The 22263-nt window shown below is 37.5% G+C and overlaps 1 protein-coding gene across 1 annotated transcript in view; it reads right to left on the reverse strand.

Moving 5' to 3' along the window:
* musk (muscle, skeletal, receptor tyrosine kinase) overlaps positions 1 to 22263 on the reverse strand; it is a 30120-nt gene that overhangs the window by 6353 nt on the left and 1504 nt on the right. Inside the window, exons 2-15 of the mRNA XM_084934831.1 lie at positions 18227 to 18353; positions 17640 to 17791; positions 17358 to 17485; positions 16908 to 17049; positions 16698 to 16822; positions 13728 to 13887; positions 13158 to 13164; positions 11206 to 11469; positions 9576 to 9769; positions 8014 to 8037; positions 7770 to 7858; positions 2755 to 2929; positions 2356 to 2542; positions 2065 to 2259 (exon numbers count right to left, since the gene is read on the reverse strand). Of these exons, the coding sequence (XP_084790957.1) occupies positions 2065 to 2259; positions 2356 to 2542; positions 2755 to 2929; positions 7770 to 7858; positions 8014 to 8037; positions 9576 to 9769; positions 11206 to 11469; positions 13158 to 13164; positions 13728 to 13887; positions 16698 to 16822; positions 16908 to 17049; positions 17358 to 17485; positions 17640 to 17791; positions 18227 to 18353 (1969 nt within the window). The remainder of the gene's footprint in view (positions 1 to 2064; positions 2260 to 2355; positions 2543 to 2754; positions 2930 to 7769; positions 7859 to 8013; positions 8038 to 9575; positions 9770 to 11205; positions 11470 to 13157; positions 13165 to 13727; positions 13888 to 16697; positions 16823 to 16907; positions 17050 to 17357; positions 17486 to 17639; positions 17792 to 18226; positions 18354 to 22263) is intronic.

The raw sequence follows: 22263 nt of genomic DNA on the forward strand, positions 1-22263 counted from the left end.
TGAAACAGACACAAACAAAGATATTCATGAACTGAGCACGAAAATATTATATTATCAGTATTTGTATTGTATTGTTAATGTTTTTGTCACTAATGCATAAACCAGACTTTTGTTACCATATGTTTCAAATGTGTATTTTAGCTTCACCCAAAAGTGTCTAAGTAAACAACACAGCTATTTAAGCGTTACAAATATGAATGAAACACATATATGAACACATATTTATACTAATAGGTCTACAGAGAAATACTTCCTCTGTTGGCTCAGGTGCAAAATGATGTTTCCTAAAGTAGATATAGTTGGGACAATAATATTGATACAAACAATGATATCACACACACACATACTGTAGAGTCACACAAAAAACAGACTGAAGCGCTGATGTCAGAGAAGAAGTTATTTTTTTCCTCAGGTCTATTTAAGTATCTTTCACGTGGCTGTGTGTGTGTGTGTGTGTGTGTGTGTGTGTGTGTGTGTGTGTGTGTGTGTGTGTGTGTGTCACAAATGATTAAGTGCACTCTATAGTCATGTATTTACTGAGCGAATGTGCACGCAGGAAACAGCTTGTATTTGCTTTTGATTTAGATTGAGATGCATACATTACATTGTACTAAAGAATGCACATACATACTGTGTACTTCATGTGCACACGAGTTTATTCCTGTGAAACTTCTGTTTTGGAGGTTTCATATCATAGTTGTATAATCATACAAGTGTGTGCGTTAGAGTATGTATTTGTGTTCATGTAAGTCAGTGTGCGCATTATGGTCCCAGAGGTGTCTATATACTGCACCTTTCTAGTTTTCAACGAGGGATTATCATCTAGCCCTAAGGACATCTCTCAGATTTGACTGACTATGCACTACAGGTGCTACTGTCATAATGCTGCATGCTATTATTGTACTGCTCTGTGATCAAGCTATCATATGATGTGATTTGATGCCTCCGTTTATCTATTGCATTATATTTATGTGGCTTCTTAAATGTTGTCTATCTTGTGTTGCTTTGAGTTGACTTGTTATAATCATGTTACTTACAACACAATAAGAAATTCTATTTAAATTGAGATTCCTTTTTTCTTGTATTAATCAAATATTTTTTTTAGTTTTCAAAACAGGCAGTTGAGCATTGAGCTTTACATTCTTTATTTTGTAGCACAGTCATGGACGTCATATGGGTGACAAGGCTGTGGTGCATGAATAACAGGGAGTCTAACAAAGTTGAAAAACCTACATCTAGAAGATCTAAACTGATTTACTTCTGCTGTCCTGAATTCTTGGCTGTGACAGCAAACAATTATAGATAGCTGTGATTGTGAAATCCTGTATTCAGTAAACCTTGTAAAATACAATCAACAAATAATTGGATTTGGGTTATTTTAGTAAACTACAAAAAACTGTCAAAGACGTTTGATAGGTTTCAGTGGCTCTGCTATATGTTTGCTTCATGGAGTCATGCCACTGTATGTCATAATGAATTTAAGCAGATTACACCAATATTACAACATTCTGACTGATAACGAGCGCTACAAACTTCTGACGACTGCTATCTATCAAGCCTAAAAAAATTAGATTCATGCTCATGACCAATTTATGACTTTTTAGAAATATGACCCAGCTCTGGTATTGAGTGTGATTAAAGAGATAGGTTTGCAACATTCATGTCATGCTGTAAACAGGCTCAGGGTGCAGTGAAAGTGACACCTGTAACAGCTTGCCTTGTGACTTTGTGAATGACGCAGCAGTTCTCAAAATGACCAGTGACCTTGTTTAGCCATGTCATCCTTCTCTCTGTCTCAGTCCTGTCTCATTCCCTTCCCCTTTCCCTCTGCCTTAGACATATCAGCATCATCAGCTTAGCCCCTGGATGCGATTATGATTATGACATGGCAATATTAAATATTAGTGTGCAGAAGCAGTGCTGCGCTGGAAGAAAACATCCTTTTAGATCTCTAACCATTTGATGAGAAATACACTTGCTTCCCCTTAATCTCTCATTTTATCATATTTGTTCATCTCTTCTTTTGTCCATGCTGTCTTTCCCCAGTTCTCTCTTCTTTCTCACCTGGCTTGGAAAACTCGTCCAAAGGCTCCTTCCCCGATATCTCGGACGTATTGAATATTATTTCGGGGATACTCAAGGGCCAACAGTTTTGAGTTCAGCAGCAGAGGAACGCGCTGGTACATGGGGTTAGGGTGGAGTCGATCGAGCAATAGCTCTGATGGAAGGGCGTTCAACATCGGGGTCTCTATTACTCGTCTAATAAAAATAAATAAATATAAGCGTGAGCATTACAAGGATAAAAACAGACACTAGATAAAGAAACATATTCCATCTTTATCATCTTTCTTTTACCTCTTCCGATTCCTCAGTTGCTTCTTCCATCTGCGGCAGCCAAGAATGATAATGGCAAGAAATACTGCAGTTGCAAGAGCAGTCAGGATAACGACGATGACAGACATTGAGTAAGCTGGAGATGATGTTGTGGTCACGGGAGGGAAACGAGGGGTCTGGAGAGGGTCTCTAGACTCTGGCTTCACTACTTAAAAGCACAGATATAGGAAAAGTCACTAAACTTGGACAAATGACAAATTTAGAACTCTGTTGTCTAAAATCCAGATTGTGCAGTCAAAGTTTTGGCTACTGGGTAGCTTTTAGTCTACTGTAGGTGAAGTGTTGGTTTTAAGTGTAAGAAAAACAGGAACTGTAAACAGGTGAAGTGGGGAAAAAAGTTCTGAATGCAGAGGGCAGTACCTGATGCTATGCTTGTTTCCCCACACTGTGGAACAGCACAGTACTCCCAGCGTATGTTCGGATTTAAGGTATAACACCAGGGCTTGTCACTGATTCCTCCTGGGTTCCTGCAGTGATTGCCTGAATTCTTCAACTCTGGAATGACATCCACTGACAAATGGTGCTGGTGGGGAACCTGCAGAATAAAGCACAGCAGTAAGGATCAAAAAAAGAGAAACACTTTCTCAGGCCTTTCCCACTAAGAGGAATAAAATAGAAAAAGAAAAATCACCAACATACATACTGCAATAAGGAAGGTTAAGTATATTAATTGGTGAATAAACATGGTTTGCAACCTGTGAGTACAGGGCTGGAGTCTGTGTAATGCATGATCTCTTTTCTGTTCTGCTGCTGACCCTGTATTCTGAGGGGGTAAAGAGGAAATCTACCTTTGCTGAGGGATCAGTTCTAGTGAGTTTTCTGTGAAAGAAAGAATTGATTTGGATGGATAGTTTTTAAAACTTGTGAGTCTCAAATCAAAAGTGAAGCTAAGATGACCTTCCAAATATTTCTTCCAGGTTCTGTTCTGTGTAGTAAGGTTACAGCTCAATAACCATGGGCTATTGTGAGGGACATTAGGGGTTGCATGACTGTTCCTGGAATCTAGACTGCCAACTTAAATATGGAACATCTGGTGGGCTTGTATGTCATGAGCTTTAATCATGAAAAGAGCAATGGCCAATTCTATCCCAAGAGACATGAAGACATGAACTGAAAATGTTGGGTTCAACACATGTTGCTGTAGCTGAACGTGTGAAGTCAACAGCATGGGGTTGATTCCTAACTGGTGCCAGGAATGCTTAAAACAACAGGTCTTCGCACTAGAATGACAAGTTAGGCCATTTGTCATCGCCTTTCAAGATAATACACTGACATTTGGCAGGAAATGAGATGCAAGCCTCCATTGTCAAAGTGTAACACTTTATACAACCAACCATCCTCCCCAATCTTCTTCCTGCAGGCATTTTGCATTTTGCAACACTATTCTGCAACACTCTAGATCCATAGAGAGAGAAGATTTCTAGCAGAAAAGGGGGTTTTGGAGCATAAACAAATGATCTCTGTTGGTAAGTAATCCCCAGCAGCGGATCAAGTTGCATTTCCTGCAAGAAAGAGAACTCGACCCTTTTTAATGTTTAATTAGTGGCCACTGTGTTATTATTTTATGGATGATTCTTACGCCGAGTCATATATATACCATGAGAATGACAGTGTTGTATAGTATGTTTAGTTCGTTAGCAATGTTTCCCCCTGCAATAAAGTTGTGAATCATCGTCTGCAGTATTTCTATAACACAGCACAAAATGGCACCAAAGTTACTCCATTCATGTATCATGTACTTTTACAGTTTACATGTTTGTGCTGAACGGAAATGTGATTTTTATGAGAGACAGAAGTCATTCTAAGCAGAATAGCATATGTTGTGGAGCATTACAGTGTTCTGCTCATTTCCTACAAAACTCATAGAGCTGATTAGGGATCATTTGTATTATGAAAATATTTATGTAAAGCATATGCTCTCTGATGTGTGGAAGATAGAAGACAAAGCACGACTTTCAACTCCCACATCAGTTAGTAATCTCGAGTTGTCATTTTTTCAAATACAAAAAGCGAATGCCTAATGGTCTCATGGCACGTTACTGAAAACTGTTAAAAGCTCCTACCTTCACACAGAAAGTTAATACTGTTACAGCCTGTGTACAATATGTTTAACAGAGTAATTTTACTTTAGGTTGTGTGTGGTGTTACTTTCAACAACAAAAAAGAAAAAAAAGATGGCTAGTGAAAGTAGATAGATCACGCAATGCATAAAGAAATGTACTATTTAGCCTACAATGCATTTTGGATCATTATAGTTATTAATATGATATGTTAAAACAATATTTTAAAAGTCTATAGTTTTGAAACCCATTCAGTTATAAAAGGGAGAAATTCATGGCACAGTTATGATTGATGAGTTGCTCACCCAGAATGCAATGTTAACATAGCTCTGTAAACATTTATATTTGTGGTTAAAGCATGCGCAACTTGCTGCAGTCGTCTTCTAAACAAAAGGTGTCGAAAGTCAGGAAAGAAAATCAGGAAAGTAAACAGGAGGAAACAGGTGGTAAAATGGGGGTGGGGCTAAAGGATAAAGCCCCAATTTTGGGGGCAATGAAAGCTACTGATTAAAAAAATAATTCACAACATTTTTTTAATTTTTTGTTGTTTTTTTTTATTTTGAAGGATGGACTTTGGCATATGTACCTCAGTGGTTTGGTCAGCTGCCTACCATTCTCTTACTTTCCAATCTTTAAACAAAGGATGTGTCAGACCATACATACTGTTGTAACCAGACTATATTTTTTTTATTAACTCCTTACTCTGCGTCTTGTGTGGCTGTCATTTTGTTATGGGACAGCTACTTTGCCCTATAATGTATCACACTTTGGGTGTGACTCTTAGTTTAACACCCTCTGATTTCACTCTGATGTTTATATTTAACACAAATCTTGTCTGATTTTCTATAATAAAATGACAATGAGATGCAAGTAAATTTATGAACTTGTAAAGTACACATCCCCAACCACCTAGGTCTATCTGAAAACATCTACTGAAAAAAAATGGTTGTTGAGTTCAAAATTGTGCAATCACATTAACATTGCCTTGGGAGAATTGTTACAAGAGACATTACCCCAATAATGCTGGTATATGCTGCTTACAAGGAGGAAATGAAAGCTTTGGTGCTGGCCAGGAACTTCAGCTTAATCATCAAAATGATTCCATCATGTTTAACAGCTCACCTTCTGACTTATGTTCAGCCAGGACATTATATCAGAAAGTAACAGTCTTTTCCTGGAAGCAGCATGGACTAAAGCCTAACTTCCTGATGTCACTCTGTCTTCTTTATAGCTTCAATCCTATTGTCCTAGTGCAGACAACACACAGCACTGGTTTGCTAAGCCCTGCTCCCTTTAGTGCTTCTGCACTTACCACTTACCAAGCCCTCTGTTTTCCGGTAACACTTACGAAGTTTATGATGTCAATTCAGGCCGGCCTCTCAAATTTATGAGTAATTTGATGAGTCTTTGGTCACAATTCAAAATTACGGTATTAAAAAACACACTCGGTAAATCCAGGTTTCTTCATTTGTACAATATCATGTCTAAACAAAAAATTACACTAGTCCAATCTGTTGTAAATGGCTATGTAAAGGAGCTAACATTTTCCCTAATGTCTTAAAGATAAGAATTTAAATAATCTTCTGGAATGAATCTAGAATTTAAACAAGACTATCTTAGAAAAGGAAAAATAAGGCTGGATAAGCATATATGTGGAATAGACTATTGTTCTTATCATAGTGCCATGCATAGAGCTTAGATGATTAGAACATTCTAATTGAAAGGACGGTGTGCATTGTTATTGTCACTATGCTATAACAGTGCAAAGTGAGCTAATTTTAATTCAAATTAGCAGATAGGATGCAAACTAAAGGGTATTTGTAAAGTCTTACAGTTCAAATAAAAAAATGATCACCCTTCATACAGTGCAGGTAATCTTATTATTCCTACATAACTCTCACCAAGCTCAGGCGTGATGCGGCGATTCTGTTTTTGACATACATTGAAATTTACCACGAAAGAAGATGAGCTCATATTGCAAGTTGACACTTGTTTGTTGAATGTTTTAAGAAATGAGCCCTTTACCACAATAGGATTCTGGAGAAGGATTTTTTCTTTTTTTGGTAATGTTTCCAGTGCCTGCCTTTAATTAAAATACATTTCAATTTTGCAGAGAAAGGGTGTTAACATTCTGAAGCTAAAATAACTGCACATTTAGTGGTATAGTGGTACTAGTCTTGACTTTCCCATAAATACATGTAATATACAGTGACTATATTTCTGCACAAACCAATCCATGCACACAGACACACAAGCGTCTCTGGCCAATGTCATCCAGTATCAAGAACAGTAAACATATCACTGGTTTTAAGAGTGAAGATGGTTGAACTGAATATAATTCTTGTAGAATACAAAACCAAACCTATGTGTTTATGTTTACTTGTTTACATCAGACACGGTTAAATGTGGTATTCATATGTTTTCTTCATGTGGTCTTATGCACACATAGTTTGGGGTGTTTGCGAAGAAGAAAACAACAACAGTTCAGTAGTCAACATAAGTGTAAGTACTAACATTTGAGAACTGCATTAGAAAGCAAGCTTTTTCGCAGTTAGCAGATAGTAGAGTATATGTGCGTGAGCAAATCCAATATGCTGAAGTGGGAGTGGGTGTGTGTGTGCGTGTGTTTTAGTGACGGAGCATGTGGAACATATGCGTGTGAGAGCTAATTGCTTCCAGAGGCAGGATGTGACATAATGAGTCCCTCCCTCTCTGCTGACCTGGCACACACACACACACACACACACACACACACACACACACACACACACACACACACACACACACACTGCACAGGAGAGTAGTAACAGTTCACCCAAACAGACCCTCTCACTGAGCAAAGCCATAAAAACATAAAGGGGCTTTTGGGCTACAGGAAGAGTGTGTGTGTGTGTGTGTGTGTGTGTGAGTGAGTGAGTGTGTGTGTGTGTGTGTGTGTGTGTGTGTGTGTGTGTGTGTGTGTGTGTGTGTATGTTTAACACATTTGTGTGACTCTGTATTTGCTGGTGTTTGCACATGTAAGCATTTTTGTATGCTTTTCTGCTTCTGAGTAAGGGAAAGGAATGTTTTAATATAAAACTGAACATACATAAAACCTAAAACACACACACACACAAAATATCAGTGAAGCATCTTTTCTTGGTTAAAATCAGCTGAAAACACTACATGCCTTGGTCATCAATCAAGTGTGTCCTGTTTTTTGATTACATGTGGTCATTTCATACTTTTGCTGGTTTTATACTTTAGTTATAAAATATCTAAGTAGTTTTGTAGCTCTAGGAACATTTACACAAATGTACCCAAAGACGACAATACCTGTTGGTTCCATGGTTGACATGGTGTCCCAGACCTGGTTACATTCACACTACCCTGGTAAAAATAACCCCGGTCATTGTAACATGTTCCTGTTGATGTCAAACAGAACAGTTTACCGTAAGATAACAATGTTAATTGTAGCAATTACTTTTTAAAATAATAAAGTAATTCATTTTTGCATTGGACTAATTATGGCAGCTAGAAACAATCCATTGTGATGTACTGAAAAACATTTTGTACTTACTTGTAATTAGCTCTTTCTTGATGTCTGAAATGTAGAAAATATTAAGAAAAATGAATGTAAATATTGAGAAGAAGAGGAACTATGAAGTAGGGCTGCCACAAACGATTATTTTGATAGTCGACTAGTCACCGATTATTTTTGCAATTAGTCGACTAATCAGATCATGCATCCACTGGACGTAAATCGTACAGCTTATTGCACCAGCAGCATCTGCTCTTATATAACTATCATTAGCTTACAGCTTTAAGTGTTTAAGGTATGCGCTAACTAAAAATAAAGACAAGATGATAGTTTATTAAATTTTAATGAAATTTGCAGATTGTTTCGGTGAAGTTTAATAAACTCCTTGCTATCTAAAATATAACAGGACACCGGAGTATATTCTCGAGCATCTCACACTTCTGATAATCAGTTGTCTGCTTGACGTTTATTCAGCTGTGTAAAAACTATAACTTTAATCTCAGCCAAACCGATTTACTCAGGAACAAATAAAATACTAAAAAAAGCCAAACAATAACATGTTTAAGTTATCTAAGTGACTTATATTACATGTTTAACCTGAGTAACGAAAGACAGCGGTGGGTTTGAAAACAATTTGCCGGGAGTCCGGTGTTCTCACGGGCTCTAGTGAGCCTTGCCCCGGCTAGCTATCGAGCTAGTGGGTAACAGACGTCTCCGAAAATGTCGGAGCACTTTTGAAAATATGTGGTGTCTTGATAAACCAAGCAGATATTTGAAGTTTACACAGCTACATTCTCGCCTGGAAATATGTTAAACGTTTATTTTGTGACCCAGAAAGAATAATATGAGTAATATTAAAACTAACTAGCTGCTGCCATTGTTGGAAACTGAGCTGGGCTGCGCTATGAATTCTGGGACAGAGCTACTTCTTCTTCTTCTTCGGGGTTTAACGGCAGCTGGCATCCTTGTACATGCAGTGCTGCCATCTTCTGTTTCAGTCCGTTATTACACTCTTAAATCCTACTACTTATTCCTGCGTCTTTTGTGATCTTACAAAGCTTCAAACGACGCGTCGACTATTAAATCAGTCGTCGACGATTTTGATAGTCGACGTAATCGTGACTAGTCGACTAATCGTGGCAGCCCTACTATGAAGTCATTTGAACCAGAAGATCAGTACTGATTCACTGAAACACACAAACACAGAGATACACACACCTGCAGCTATATATTTTGGCTCAATTCAGACAAACCCTCTTAATGACCTCATCAGTATCAATGACCTGCAGTGTAGCAGACCATGCTTTATTTGGCCCTTAGCACACACAGCTGTACCCAGCCAACTTTCTTTTACATAATGCTTCATTTACTTTTCATAGCTACTTTTTTTTTTAGTTTAATGAAAGCTGAAGTCAATGTTCTTTTTAAAAAACAAAAACAAAAAAATCTTTAATTTAACAGACTTGTGCAAAAGAACACAAGGTCAGTTTGCTCTTAAATAGTTAGTCTTTGCCCAACTTATTTTACAACTAACAAACTAACAATTTTTACAACTAAAGTGGTTCAACAAACTAATTAAACTTCACTTCAGGTTGTCTTACCTGCAAAAGGAACATATGTACAACCATCAGGGTCTGTGTGAAGACTTGGTAAGGTCTGACATTTTGGCAGCAGTGAAACGGGAGCCTGGGACCCGGTGAGAGAGCTGAAGAGTCCAGACTGGACTGAACTGCTGCCTTCTATTATCAGCCACTCCTTATGGCAGTACAGCTCCTTCACTGCCAGGCAGTGTTCTCTGTTTATGAAGAAAAAGTGTATCAGATTCAGTGATTCTTTCTTTTGTTTAATAAATCTGAATGGGTCCAAATCTGTGGAGGGCCAAAAGTGCCAAACTGAAATAAATAAATACTTACTTAAATAAGTAATTAATTATGCATCATTAAATAATGAGAATTTGAAATAAGTAAACAAGCTATTAAATCCATAAATAATTATTTAGATGTGATTAAATGGTTTGTGTTCTGCAACCCATCATTAATTTATTTTCTCATTATTATTTTGAAAGGTCACAGACCAGACTGATTTTGAAAAAAGTGATTGAGAACTGTACAGCAGTATATTAAATTAAATTAAATATTACTGTTTAATCAACAGACTGTTAAGCAGCTCTTTCTTAAAAACATCATGCATGTATGTATAACTCTTACTGAAAAAAAGATGCATATCACTTGTTAATGTTAGTTAATTTAGTTGATTAAATAAAAAAATATAGAAAAATGTATCATTTCTGGAGCTCGCTTGAGATCAGCCACCAGTCACCATTATGCTAGTCCAGGTGTTTCTGATCCTGGTGAAAATGCTTGCGTCCTCATATTAAAATTTTTATTTTAAATTAAAAATAAGTTGTTCCACCTCATCTGAACATCTTGAAATAAAGATGAGATAATGAATCAGTTCAAAATATACTGAAAATGAGACATTAAAGTTCACTAAAACCATAAAATTATGAAGCTTAATTTTAATGTTAGCCTAACCAGTTTGCTTTAAAATAAATAAAACACCAATTTAAACCAAAAACAAGACAAGCATTGTTAGACTTTAGAAGTGAATTATACTACCCTTCACTCAGAGGGTCAGTGGAGGTTGAAAACAGCCATAACCAGGCTGTTCTTATCAGGTATCATGAGCTCTGACCGCCCAGTAAGCTGATAGCTAAGGAGGTGAGCTGACTGTCAGGTTAGGGGGACCTGACATCTCTGAAAACATTGGAGCATTTTCAGAGATAGTCTCTATTTTTTCCAAAAACAAATCAAGCTAACTACTTCCTAACTAATATTATCACCATTATCTGGGATCAGTCTGTCTAGATTCATTTTCTATGGTAACCCACCAAATATTAGGGCCTATGGTTGAGCTTCAGTGACAGATAAGATGCACTGCAACACAGGAACCATAAAATAATTAAATATGTTGTCAATAAAATGAGCTGATATTTTAATCAGTTGATGACATATTTACATAATTAAATTTGTTTTTTTTATGTATACACGTATTTCCAATTTTAATTAATTATTGAGACTTTTAATCAAATATTTATTTATGTTTTTCTTTCAGCACTGCTGGCCTTCTATACAAACCATATGTTGTGCACAACTTATATCAACCCATTCAGTTTTATTTCTACACTGTGCAAAGACAAAGAGAAAGGGAGACCACGGAGAACAATACTACCTGCAGACAGGTTTTGGTGCAGGTCCTAGCCCTGATGGGTTGCAGTCAGGAAAGGAAGCGTGGCAGAGCAATGAGCGTAATGCAGGACTGCACACCCCACTGAGCCCTTCTACCTCTGCCCACCAGCTCTGAAGAAAGTACTCCTGCATGTCCTCGGGGTTTGAGAAGGACGAGTTAAAGAAAACCAGCAAATCATCGTGCAATATCGTGCGGCAAACATCTCCACGATATGCACTGCAGTAGCCTGCGATCCCCTTATAAAGTCTGTTTAAAGGAGACACACAGACAAACATTTGGCAAATTAAAGGCAAAATCACAACAAAATAGTTCTAATGCTTTTTTAAAATTTCTATACAGCTCCACTGTAGGCGTGTTATCTAACACATCTCTACCATACTAATTTTTTTTTGCTTTTTTTAAATCTCCTACATATCTAAGATACCCCTTCTCTCTTAGCAGAATGTGATGAAAAGGTTTATAACACATGAGATCACTCCCAAATCACCATTTTTCAACATCTACCGTTATGGGGAGTGACGATAACCATGATCCTTTACTAATCATCGAATACCACATCATCAAACAGATTTAAGAGCCTAAACCTAACTAGGAACAGAGACTTGCGAAAGTAACTTTAGTGCCTAATTCATTAATATGTATTTGGGATGGCATGTTATTTCTAATAGAAAAAAATGCCTTGTGTGATTCAGTCATGCAGCAAAAACTGGAGTTTGACCATATTCCATACCGTTTTCTAGTAATATTTCCTTGTGTAATTTGGGTATTTGTTATTTGCATATTTTAATTTAACAAAATGAATGAAAAGAAAACCAGTAAGAGTTGCATACTAAAAGTACAGAGAGTGGTCTGTTTTTACTGTCTTGGCTTATAGCAAGTGTCCACTAAAAAGTAAAAAGTTTGAAATATCTTCTTTAACATCATCCAGATGTTGATCATGAAACAGGTTGGAGAAAGTTTAAGTGAGATTGCATCCTGTCCAACTTCCTTGCTGGAGCTCATTCATACCTACTTTGCATAAACCTGAATGTCTGTGGGACAAAGTCCCTGTATTCCTCTTTCACCCTGTTTGCCTCCTTTTCTTAATGCTTTCTCATCTGTTAGTCCTCAAGCATTGCTATGATCCACATTTATCTCTGTCTGCTCCACACTGCTGTCTTTCTGACAGCATGTACTCTGATAACCTTCACTCCAGCATCACTGCTGCCTGTCTGCATTCTCTTACAGACTCCAGATGTTCCCTCTTGGGGAGGTTGGTGCTTCAGCAGAGTTCAAGCCAAACTATCAAACTCAAAGGTGCCCTGTAAATCTATCAATTCACTCTTTTCTTTCTTTCTTTTTTCTCTTTCTTCCTCACCAGATCTCTGTGCATCTAGTCCAGATGTGGTCACAAGTGGGCAGATCAAGATAAATGCAGCCATTAAACCTGCCTTTCTGTGACCTACAGCCCTCTATCCTTAATGTACTTCATTTTTCATCAAGGACCCTGAGGCCAACATTTTATTTTCCTTATTTTATTTCTATTTTAGTCTCTTTCTTTCTGCTTCCTTCTATGTGCATCTTGTCTCCCTCTTTCTCTCCATCTTCACAGTTACATAGTCCAGATGTGGCAACAGCAGCTGTGTTAAGGTTCAGAACAGTTCAAATTCAACTCACACCATATGGGTGATTGAGAGACCCACTCTCTTCTTGGCATACGGGCATGTTCAGGAAAATGAATAGAAGCAGCAACACAGAGACCTTTATGGTGCTTACTTTTAAAAAAAAAAATAGTGGCAGGCAATGTACTGTGAAATTATTATGATTCAACATGGGTCAAATGAGCGGAAACATTTTCTATAATCAATTCAAATGTAATATATACAAAAAGAAGTAACAAAAGAAACAAAGCTTAGACAACTTCACACAAATCTGGCACATATCTTTTCTCTTACCTCCACTCTACTGGGAAGTGGCAGTATCCAGAGTACACGGGATGAATAGGAGCAAGTAGAAGAAGAGGGAAAAAGATGAGAGACAGAGTGATGAGAAATGGTTGATAGATGAAAAATAGTCCTAGCAGGATGAGAAAATCAACCATGATGTTACTCTCTGCAAGTCATCACTAACTGTGGAGAGACTGAGGGGCAACCAGGTGGAATGGCAGTGTGTTTTGTTGGGGAACAGGTGTGTGTGTGTGTGTGTGTGCGTGTGCGTGTGCGTGTGTGTGTGTGTGTGTGTGTGTGTGTGTGTGTGTGTGTGTGTGTGTGTGTGTGTGTGTGAAGGAGTGGCTTTGTTTGAGGAGTAGTAACCAAGTGGGGTAGGCAACAAACAGCTGAAACCACACAAAGCACGACCAATATAACTGGCAGCTAGCATAACAGCAGGTAGTACTGACAGTAACATTAAACACCGAGATAGAAGCTGAAAAGAAAGCAGACATTTTTTCTCTAATATAGCAGCAGGTTGCAGCAAATTTGAAACATGTAACACCATAGTATAAGCTGGAAATCAAAACTTGCCACCTGCAACAGTGACTTTTGCAGTTGCTTTGACAGTGTTGGCTCCAGCATTGTGTCTGTTGGAAGCCAGGCACGTATATAGGGCTGGCTTAGTCACCGTCACCTTAAGAACAGAGAGTATCACCTCTCCCACTAATGTCTCCTCTACTGAGGCTCCGGAGATCTGGAGGAAAATGACATTGAGACAAAAAGATAAAACTTGTAAAAATCAGTCATTTACATGCAATGAGCAATTTGCATATAACAGTGCAGAGATGCATGAAGACTTTCTGTGAGAGCATCCTAAGCTTAAATGACAGAGCTGGAAAAAATAACTGCACTTCCTGGAATGGCCACTTGAGGCTGAATTGAGTCCTCTGCTGAATTAAACATAAATATCAGGTTTTGCTTTCTCTGCCTAGCTTTCCTGTTCATAACTGCTGCATGGGAGGTGAATTTTAACAATAATTTATATAATACAGGGTGATGCATGACAGTTTATTTATATATAATATTACATATTTTATTAAATATTTATATAAAATATTGATAAATACTGAATCTATTATAACTTTTTGAAAATTCAAATTATGACTCTTATATATCTTAAATTAGATCTAGACTTTATATAAAACTAATAATAATAAGAGTAATAACAGATTACTACAAGATTTTTTTCTTATTGACACTTTGGTCATTTGATATTTGATAGTGGTCTGAGTAAAACTGGTTAGTTAAAAAAAATAATTGTGTGTAAACTCCTCATACGCTGATCATTATAGCCTTTGTGTTAAGCTCATAAAATGAAATGCATTCAGTACGTGTCTGGCACTGATATAACCACTTGTATTATTTTAGCAGATTTTAAATTCCCAAAGTATTCACACATTGTAAATCTAGCCAGATAAAATGTATCTGTTGTTTTTAGACGATTCATGTATGTACTTATATATTTATAAATGATATGTGAGGACCTCTAAAGTGTGAGCATGTGCGTGTATGTGAGAGGTGCTATTAAGCGGCTATGTCTATATTTGAAACTGCGTCTGACACCGCCTGCTTTTAGGACAAGCTCCATCCATCCATCCACTGAAATTAATGACCATACCAAGCTGCCAGAAAAACAACTCTCACAGTCATTTTAATCAGCACATGCCCACACATAGTATTTACAGGCATTAAGAGCATGTAATCACTTTGTAGCTAGCACCCAAGACTATTAAATACCCAGACATTATGTGGTGTATGTCGACCGCAACAGCATGCATAAGAAATGTCTGCTGCCTGATGAAAAAAAGCCCTGTTTTAAAGGTGGTCACATACACGTTCAAGTTTGCATTGTTCCAATTTGAATTTCATGCATTTTTAAGGTTCCAACCCCTTAAAAACCTTAAAAAACAACCCCATCTTTCAATACCTCACACTAAAAAAAACAAAACAATTAACACTAATAACAGAGTGTATTATAAGTGTATTATAAGCTAAATGCAAGATCATCTCTTCAATCCTCTGTCACCATGATGATAATTCCTTTGCTGTGATCTCAAAGCCATTAAATAATGTCTGTGTGTGTGCGCGCGCGTGTGTGCGTGTGTGTGTGTGTGTGTGTGTGTGTGTGTGTGTGTGTGTGTGTGTGTGTGTGTGTGTGTGTGTGTGTGTGTGAATATGAAAGAGACAGATAAAGGCAGCAAAGGTTAAATGTGTAATTTTACATATATATATGCATACAATCGCAGGTAAGGTCTTGGTTTGTATATTTGCTAATGCTCACTCTGCTTCATGACTAATTATTTTGTTGCTACATGTACAAGGATTGCACAAATAAATGTTTCCCTGTATGAGTAGGTGTCGGGCAAAGCTCAAAGAAAAGGTGGAAGCTACTATAGTATATGTTCAAAAATTGTAAGTTAAATGTTTATTTTTTACTTTGCGCAGTCTCTAACTGATTTCATTACTGATAAAGAAAAAAAAAACAACAACCCAAAATCACGGAGGAATCCTTATGTTCACTCAAACTGTAAAATGGACAGTTGCTTTTATAACCCACATTTAGTGTTGATCTTTAAAGTATAGCTTGTGTTCAGTTTCTTACTAAATCATTAGTTGTTTTATGTACAGGAGTAGCAGAAGTAGCTGCTTAATATAGCAGTACCATGTTTTTTTAGCTTTCCAGTGTAGGGGTTTTTTTGTTTGGTTTTGGGTTGTTTTTTTTGTTTTTTTTGCTAGTGTAGCGATAATAAGGCCCAGCTGCAAACTTTAAACAGTACTCCTTTTACTTTTGTGTCATTTACTCAGTCATCAGCAGATGGACATATATCAATAAAACCGCTAAAACTAGAGAAGAGCCCATGTTGTTCCCATAGACTAAAAAAGGCAAGCCCACTTGGATACTATAATTCTTACTGGAGAACTGAAACCAAGGAACGGATTTGTTTCCAAGAGTGCCTTGTAAGCATTTGCATTTACCCAGTGAACTGTGATCTCTTTAACTATAGTCAAAAAAGTGGGTAATGATAATGTGTTGGATTTAGACAATAACTATTTGTGTAGTTCTATATCTATGCCTACAGCAGAGAATAAACTATTAATTTGCTTTTGATATGGGGTTATAATGAATACAAATTGTAACCATAACATCACTCTCTCTTACATGACAGCTTGGACATTTAATCAATTATTGTTGCCGCTTTCCCATTATGTACGGCTATGCAGCTGACAATGTGTCACTATTTTAGCTACGTGCTAGAATTTCTCTTATGTTGGCAGTGTGTGACTGACATTTGAGCCAAATTCAACCACTGTTGCAACCACTGTGGGGGAGACAAGCATATTCCTGGTAGGATCACACAGAGGCCAAGGAATGGATATGTATAGCTGGCTGGATATTTTGATTAAATTAGATTTTTTTTGTTAAAAAATCAGTATATATTATAAAAATAGCATCAGCAGCTGTGCAGGTACCCACAAACACACACACACAAGTTGAGTACTCACAGTATTCCCGTTTTCCAGCCAGGTAATGGTTGGGACTGGATTTCCAGTGGCATTACATTCTAGGGAAATCTGGCTGCCATACGCCACCCTTTTGTCCTTTGGAACCCGCAAGATTCGTGCTGGAGCTGAGGGCACACACAAACAACAATAGCGTAGACAAAAAACACACATGGTCCCACTGCAAGCTACAGCTTACATTAAAATACATACCTTGTACTTCTATGGTGACAGGCTTTGAAAAGGCCAAACCAAAGCTATTCCTGGCCACACAGCGGTACTGTCCTGCATCCTCTTTCTGTATGTTATGAATTTTCAATGCCCCATAGTCGAGAATAGTAACACGGTCATTGACCTGGAAGAGTTATTGTTTGTTTTAAAAATAGAACTGATATATTAGCATTATTTATTACCAACTATTTCTCAACACAGGCTATGAGACACATGAAAGCAAACTGAAAAACACATAATGGATAACTTTCCTTTTTAAGTAATGTCTTGCAGTTTTGAAAACCTGAAAACTATCTAGCTATTTGCAGTTCTGGTCAAATAGTGAAAAAATGAATTACTCATGAGTATACGGTACTCTCAGACACTTATTATTAACTCCATAAGTCAGTGAACTGCACCTAGGTTTACCTAGAAAACTTGCAGCAACTGTACCTTGATAAGCTCATCATCTTTGAGCCACGTGACATCTGGTTTAGGGTTGCCAAGGGTAACACAGGGCAACACTGCTTTGGATTCTACCAGTAGTGTTAGATTGGTGGGATGCCTTTTGATCTGTGGCTCTGATGACGAGACCAACAAGACATAGAACAGTGGCTTGGAATGTGTTTCTTTTAATGATGCCTTGGTATTAGGTTATTTTTTTCCAAAAATGTGAACTAATGATCAGATTTGCTCAAACTCCAGTCATACATCCTCGGAAAAAAGTAAACATACTCATCTTTAGCTGAAGCGCTCCACAGCTCTTGGCAGGTTCTCCAATGCCATTACTGGCAAGGCAACAATACTCCCCATTGTCTGACTCTCTTACATGTGGGATGATTAACATCTGACCCTTTTCCTTGGTAAGGTACCGTGTGTCATAGTACCTAATGGGACAAAAAGGACAGTGCAAAGCAAAGAAGTGATCACTGGCTATATGTTCTATATGTAATACTCCTGGGTTAGACTCCAGCCCCAACCCAACTCTAAATTGGATCAAAATTAAATAAATAAAAAACAGGGGGAAAAAAAGGATGGATATATAAATATAGATAGAAACGTATATTTAAGATTAATCAGTGCAAGCACCGTGTCAAGGATAATATGCATTGCAGTTCATTAGTGAAAAATAAGCTGTAAGATTAAACATATATGCACACACACAGGCATTATTTAATGGCTTTAAGATCACAGCAAAGGAATTACCATCATGGTGACAGAGGATTGAAGAGATGATGTTGCATTTAGCTCATATATAAACTATCATAGCAAATTTCTTAATTAAACTACAACAGTGAACTTAAATAAAGCTGTAAACTTACATAATTTGGTGATTATTTTTGGTCCAGGTGATCTCAGCAGGGGGGTGTGACTCCACCTCACAGATGAAGGTGGCATTGTGATCCAGTAGAACGTCCACTGTCTCTAATAATGTGATGATACGAGGTGCTACAAAAAAAAAGATCCAAAGGAAAAAAATCAAGATTTTTCTTTATATATGTAAGTTATTTATTGTTGTAGTTGCAGCAGTTTGTGTTTGAGCTAATACATAAACATAATACGCTGAATTATGTTTTATGCTATATAATACACTGTTAAATGTTTATTGGTTATATGTTATTACCCCTAAAGCCTGAATGAAGAACTGTAAGGATAGTACATTGTATTTGCTGTGATTTTGGGTGCAGAAGCTACAAAACTTGAATTAATTATTTTTTCATTTATAGGTCACTGCAATTTTAGAATTATATTGGCAGTTATTAGTTAGTCATTAGATACCGTATAAGTAAACTATATCTAGAAATCTAAAATACTATTACAAAAGTCAAAGGAGCTTGCAAAGAAAAGCGTCTGGACTTCTTTAAGTTTACTTGAAGACGTTTCACCTCTCATCCGAGAAGCTTCTTCAGTTCTAAGGTCAAATGGTGGAGAGTCCCAGATATAAACCTAGTGGGAGTATCCCCCCACAGAGGGACAAAAGGACCCCCTGATGATCTTCTAATCGCCTGAGCCAAGGTGTGAAACTGGGTGTGGGTTCCAATCAGCCAGAGTTTCGGGTGTGTTCATTGTGAAACCTGGCCCCACCTTATCATGCGAATTCCTGAGGTCAGATGGCCCAGGATGTGAGTGGGCGTTAAGGCGTCTGGGAAGGGATCTCAAAACTGGATTATAGATGGCAGAGAGTTGGTGTCGTAAACCCCCGCCTCTGTTCAAAGATGGTCGCTCACAGTGGACATAGATGGCTTCTTTCACTCCTCTTTCAAACCAAAGCTTCTCGGATGAGAGGTGAAACGTCTTCAAGTAAACTTAAAGAAGTCCAGACGCTTTTCTTTGCAAGCTCCTTTGACTACGATGACCTGGATGACTGAGAACCTTCACAGACACTATTACAAAAGCTTTCATATTTTATAAGGAGCCCTGTTGTTAGACAAAAATAGATATTGGACATTTCACAGTCTGCACATTTTTCTTTTCTTTTTTTACATTTATTTCAGCATGCAATGTAATGATTCAAGCACATTATAATAAGTGATAAGGAGGTCTCAACAGCTGCATCTTTTTAGCTAAATTATTTGACATTCTTGGCATTCCTCTGTTGGACTGAGTCATCTGTTTTAGTCAGTGAGGATCCAGCTAACACTGCTGACTAATGAGACAGGGTCAGAGGTTTTGTGCTTTGTCACAGTTTTGACCTGAGTAAGCAGAAGAATTTGACCTTGAGATAATGAAAGAAAAAGAAGAAGCATGTTTATTGTCAGAATTAACATTTAGGATTTGGTTAGTTTTGGAGGATTAAGACGAGGAAGGGAGGATAGCACAAAAGGAGAGACCAGTATAGAAGCTGAACTTTATCTAGTGTTTAGAGGGTTGCTGTTAGTCGAGTGAGGTTAAAGCAAAGACAACAGAGAAATTTAACATTCAAGGAAAGCCTTTATCCCCACAGCACCCAATGTTCTCCACTATCTGATTTCAGCACATGGTCTTTGTTAAAACTAGGGTGAATAAGTCACCAATTGTGTGTACAAACACTATGCAAAATATTACACATCTCTTGTGATGTAAATCCATCCAGACTAAAGATGTGATCAATATTTATTTGGCTACTCCGTCTTAATAACGGACAGGGAGTTGCAGGAATTTTGAGCTTGTATTTTCAATATTGTTTTGTTGCTCTAGGTTATTATATTGAGAAGTAGAGAATTGGTAGTGGGTTTAAAAGAAAGATACAAAAAGCACACTTTTAAAAGACAAAGAGAAGTAAGGAGATGGAAACACAGGATTCAGATCAGAGAGTTAGGGTTGCTTTAAACTTTGCACGAACTAAGAAGAGAAAGAGGCAAAATATAAACCAGCGGAGGGATGACAGGAGAGAGCAGAGGAAGGGTGAGAGCATGGAAGGAGAAGAAGAAAGAAGAAGCAATGATAGGATTAGGGCTTACAGGACATTGTGCTTGTTTTGTCTTTGGTGAAACCAAGATTTCACAATAACATAGCTGGGAGAAGCAGCCACATCCCCACCCTCAATTCAAGGTCACTGCTGCTGTGACTTCCTACTGACTGATGAAAACAAAACCTATTATAAAGCATACTCATGTACTGAAAAAGTCTTGGTCTTTAGAAAAATGATATATTTGTAGCTAAAGTCAAAGTAAGATGGAGGTCTATGAACTCAGTATCAATGAACTATTCTATGTATTGTCTTGTCAATTTGTGTGGACATTCATTGTCCCAAGAGAACAAATCCTAATTAATTCTGTGGTGAAATAACTTTCCATCTCATTAAAGGCAATTAACCACATGTTGAACTGCTGTTACCCTTGTTGTGGATTAAGGACTAGGCTGAATATCAGGAAACACTTCCTCTTAAGAACTTTAATTTATTTATTTTTTTCAAGTAATATGTTGTATTAAAGTTGCAGCAGATTTGGAGAAGTTTTGCAGACCGTTTGTTTCTGTCTGCAATGTCTTTCCATTGCCAATATTATGTCTGAACAGATGGGTAACATCTGAAGACTGAAGCCAAATGACTCACCACTTAAAGCAAACGAGAACCTCTGTGGATCTGACCCCGGCAGAGGATTTTGTTTTTCCAAAATCTCTGAATGTTTTTTGGACACCAGAAATGACTCAAGGCTGTCAAGGCCTTTAGAGAAGGCCACTTACAGTGATCACTTCTGGCCTTTGCTATAGGCATTACACAAACTTATACAAACTAACAGCAAGTTCCTTTGTTATTTTTAGTGTTGCTGTGTTAATGCTGATCTTGATTGGCTGAAGAAGTAGCAACCAGCTTGTTTATGCTAGTGTGCAGCACTTTAGAAATGTGTGTGTAATTCAAGAAATGTCCTGGTAAAATGTATCTTTTCCTAATCTTTATCCCATAAAATATGCTTTTTTCATACAGCCTGTAACTCATAACCTTTGGTTCCTTTGGAGTTTGCCTTGAATAAAAGTTTAGCCTCCGGGTTTTTTCCATGCTCAGAGACAAATTGTAAATACTCTTTCTCTCACACGCACACACACACACACACACAACCAGGCATACTTCAATGCTGTTGTGCAGACCAGATAGAAGCTTTTGACTTTTACTTTGGACAAATGAGAACAAAACAAAAAAATAGCATTGTTCTCATGGTGTATCTGGTGCTCAGATGTCTGCAAAGGATTCTTCCATTGTTTATACTAGTTCAGTTACACAGGCATGTTGAGCAACGTTAAAAAGCCCCTTTAACTAATCAGGCTGCTTTTGAATCCATAAGTGATCTTGATTCTGAGAATAGACAGTTAATTACTTAACAATTATACATTGCGTCTGAAGGTGTACATATTGAAAGTCTAATTTTGTTAACTTGACAGATACAGATTGAAACCATAATCCAATGTGTAGATTTCTGCTACTAAAAAAGCCTGGACTGGCTACCTGTGCAACCACCAACTATCAAGTATACTTTTCAACTGTCAGTAACAGACACAACATATAAACTCCACGTAGAAAGGCCCCAGCTGACCAGGAGACTCAAACCAGTTACCTTCTACTGTGAGGCAATGCTGCAATGTGTCACCACAGTTGGTTCGCAGTCATTTCAAATTAAACCAAACACAGGAAAATAAAGACAGATCACCCGTAGCATGACATGAAAGTCAATATTTCTGTGCCAGCCATATTGGCTTTGGTCAATTAATCAGTGCCTGAAAAAACACAAAATAAAACAACCAATAGTAATAAGATAATAACACTTTTATAGCACTTGTCTGTCCAGAGTTGCTAAATATTCATTTACATATTCATCACAGTTTATTATACTGTGGTCAAGCCAAACTCTGTCACTAAACACTTGATCTTAAAAAGTGCACCCAT

Source organism: Perissodus microlepis, chromosome 7 (assembly GCF_051167445.1).
Source record: "Perissodus microlepis isolate ML-2025 ecotype Zambia chromosome 7, ASM5116744v1, whole genome shotgun sequence".
In the NCBI taxonomy this organism is placed as follows: Eukaryota; Metazoa; Chordata; class Actinopteri; order Cichliformes; family Cichlidae; genus Perissodus; species Perissodus microlepis.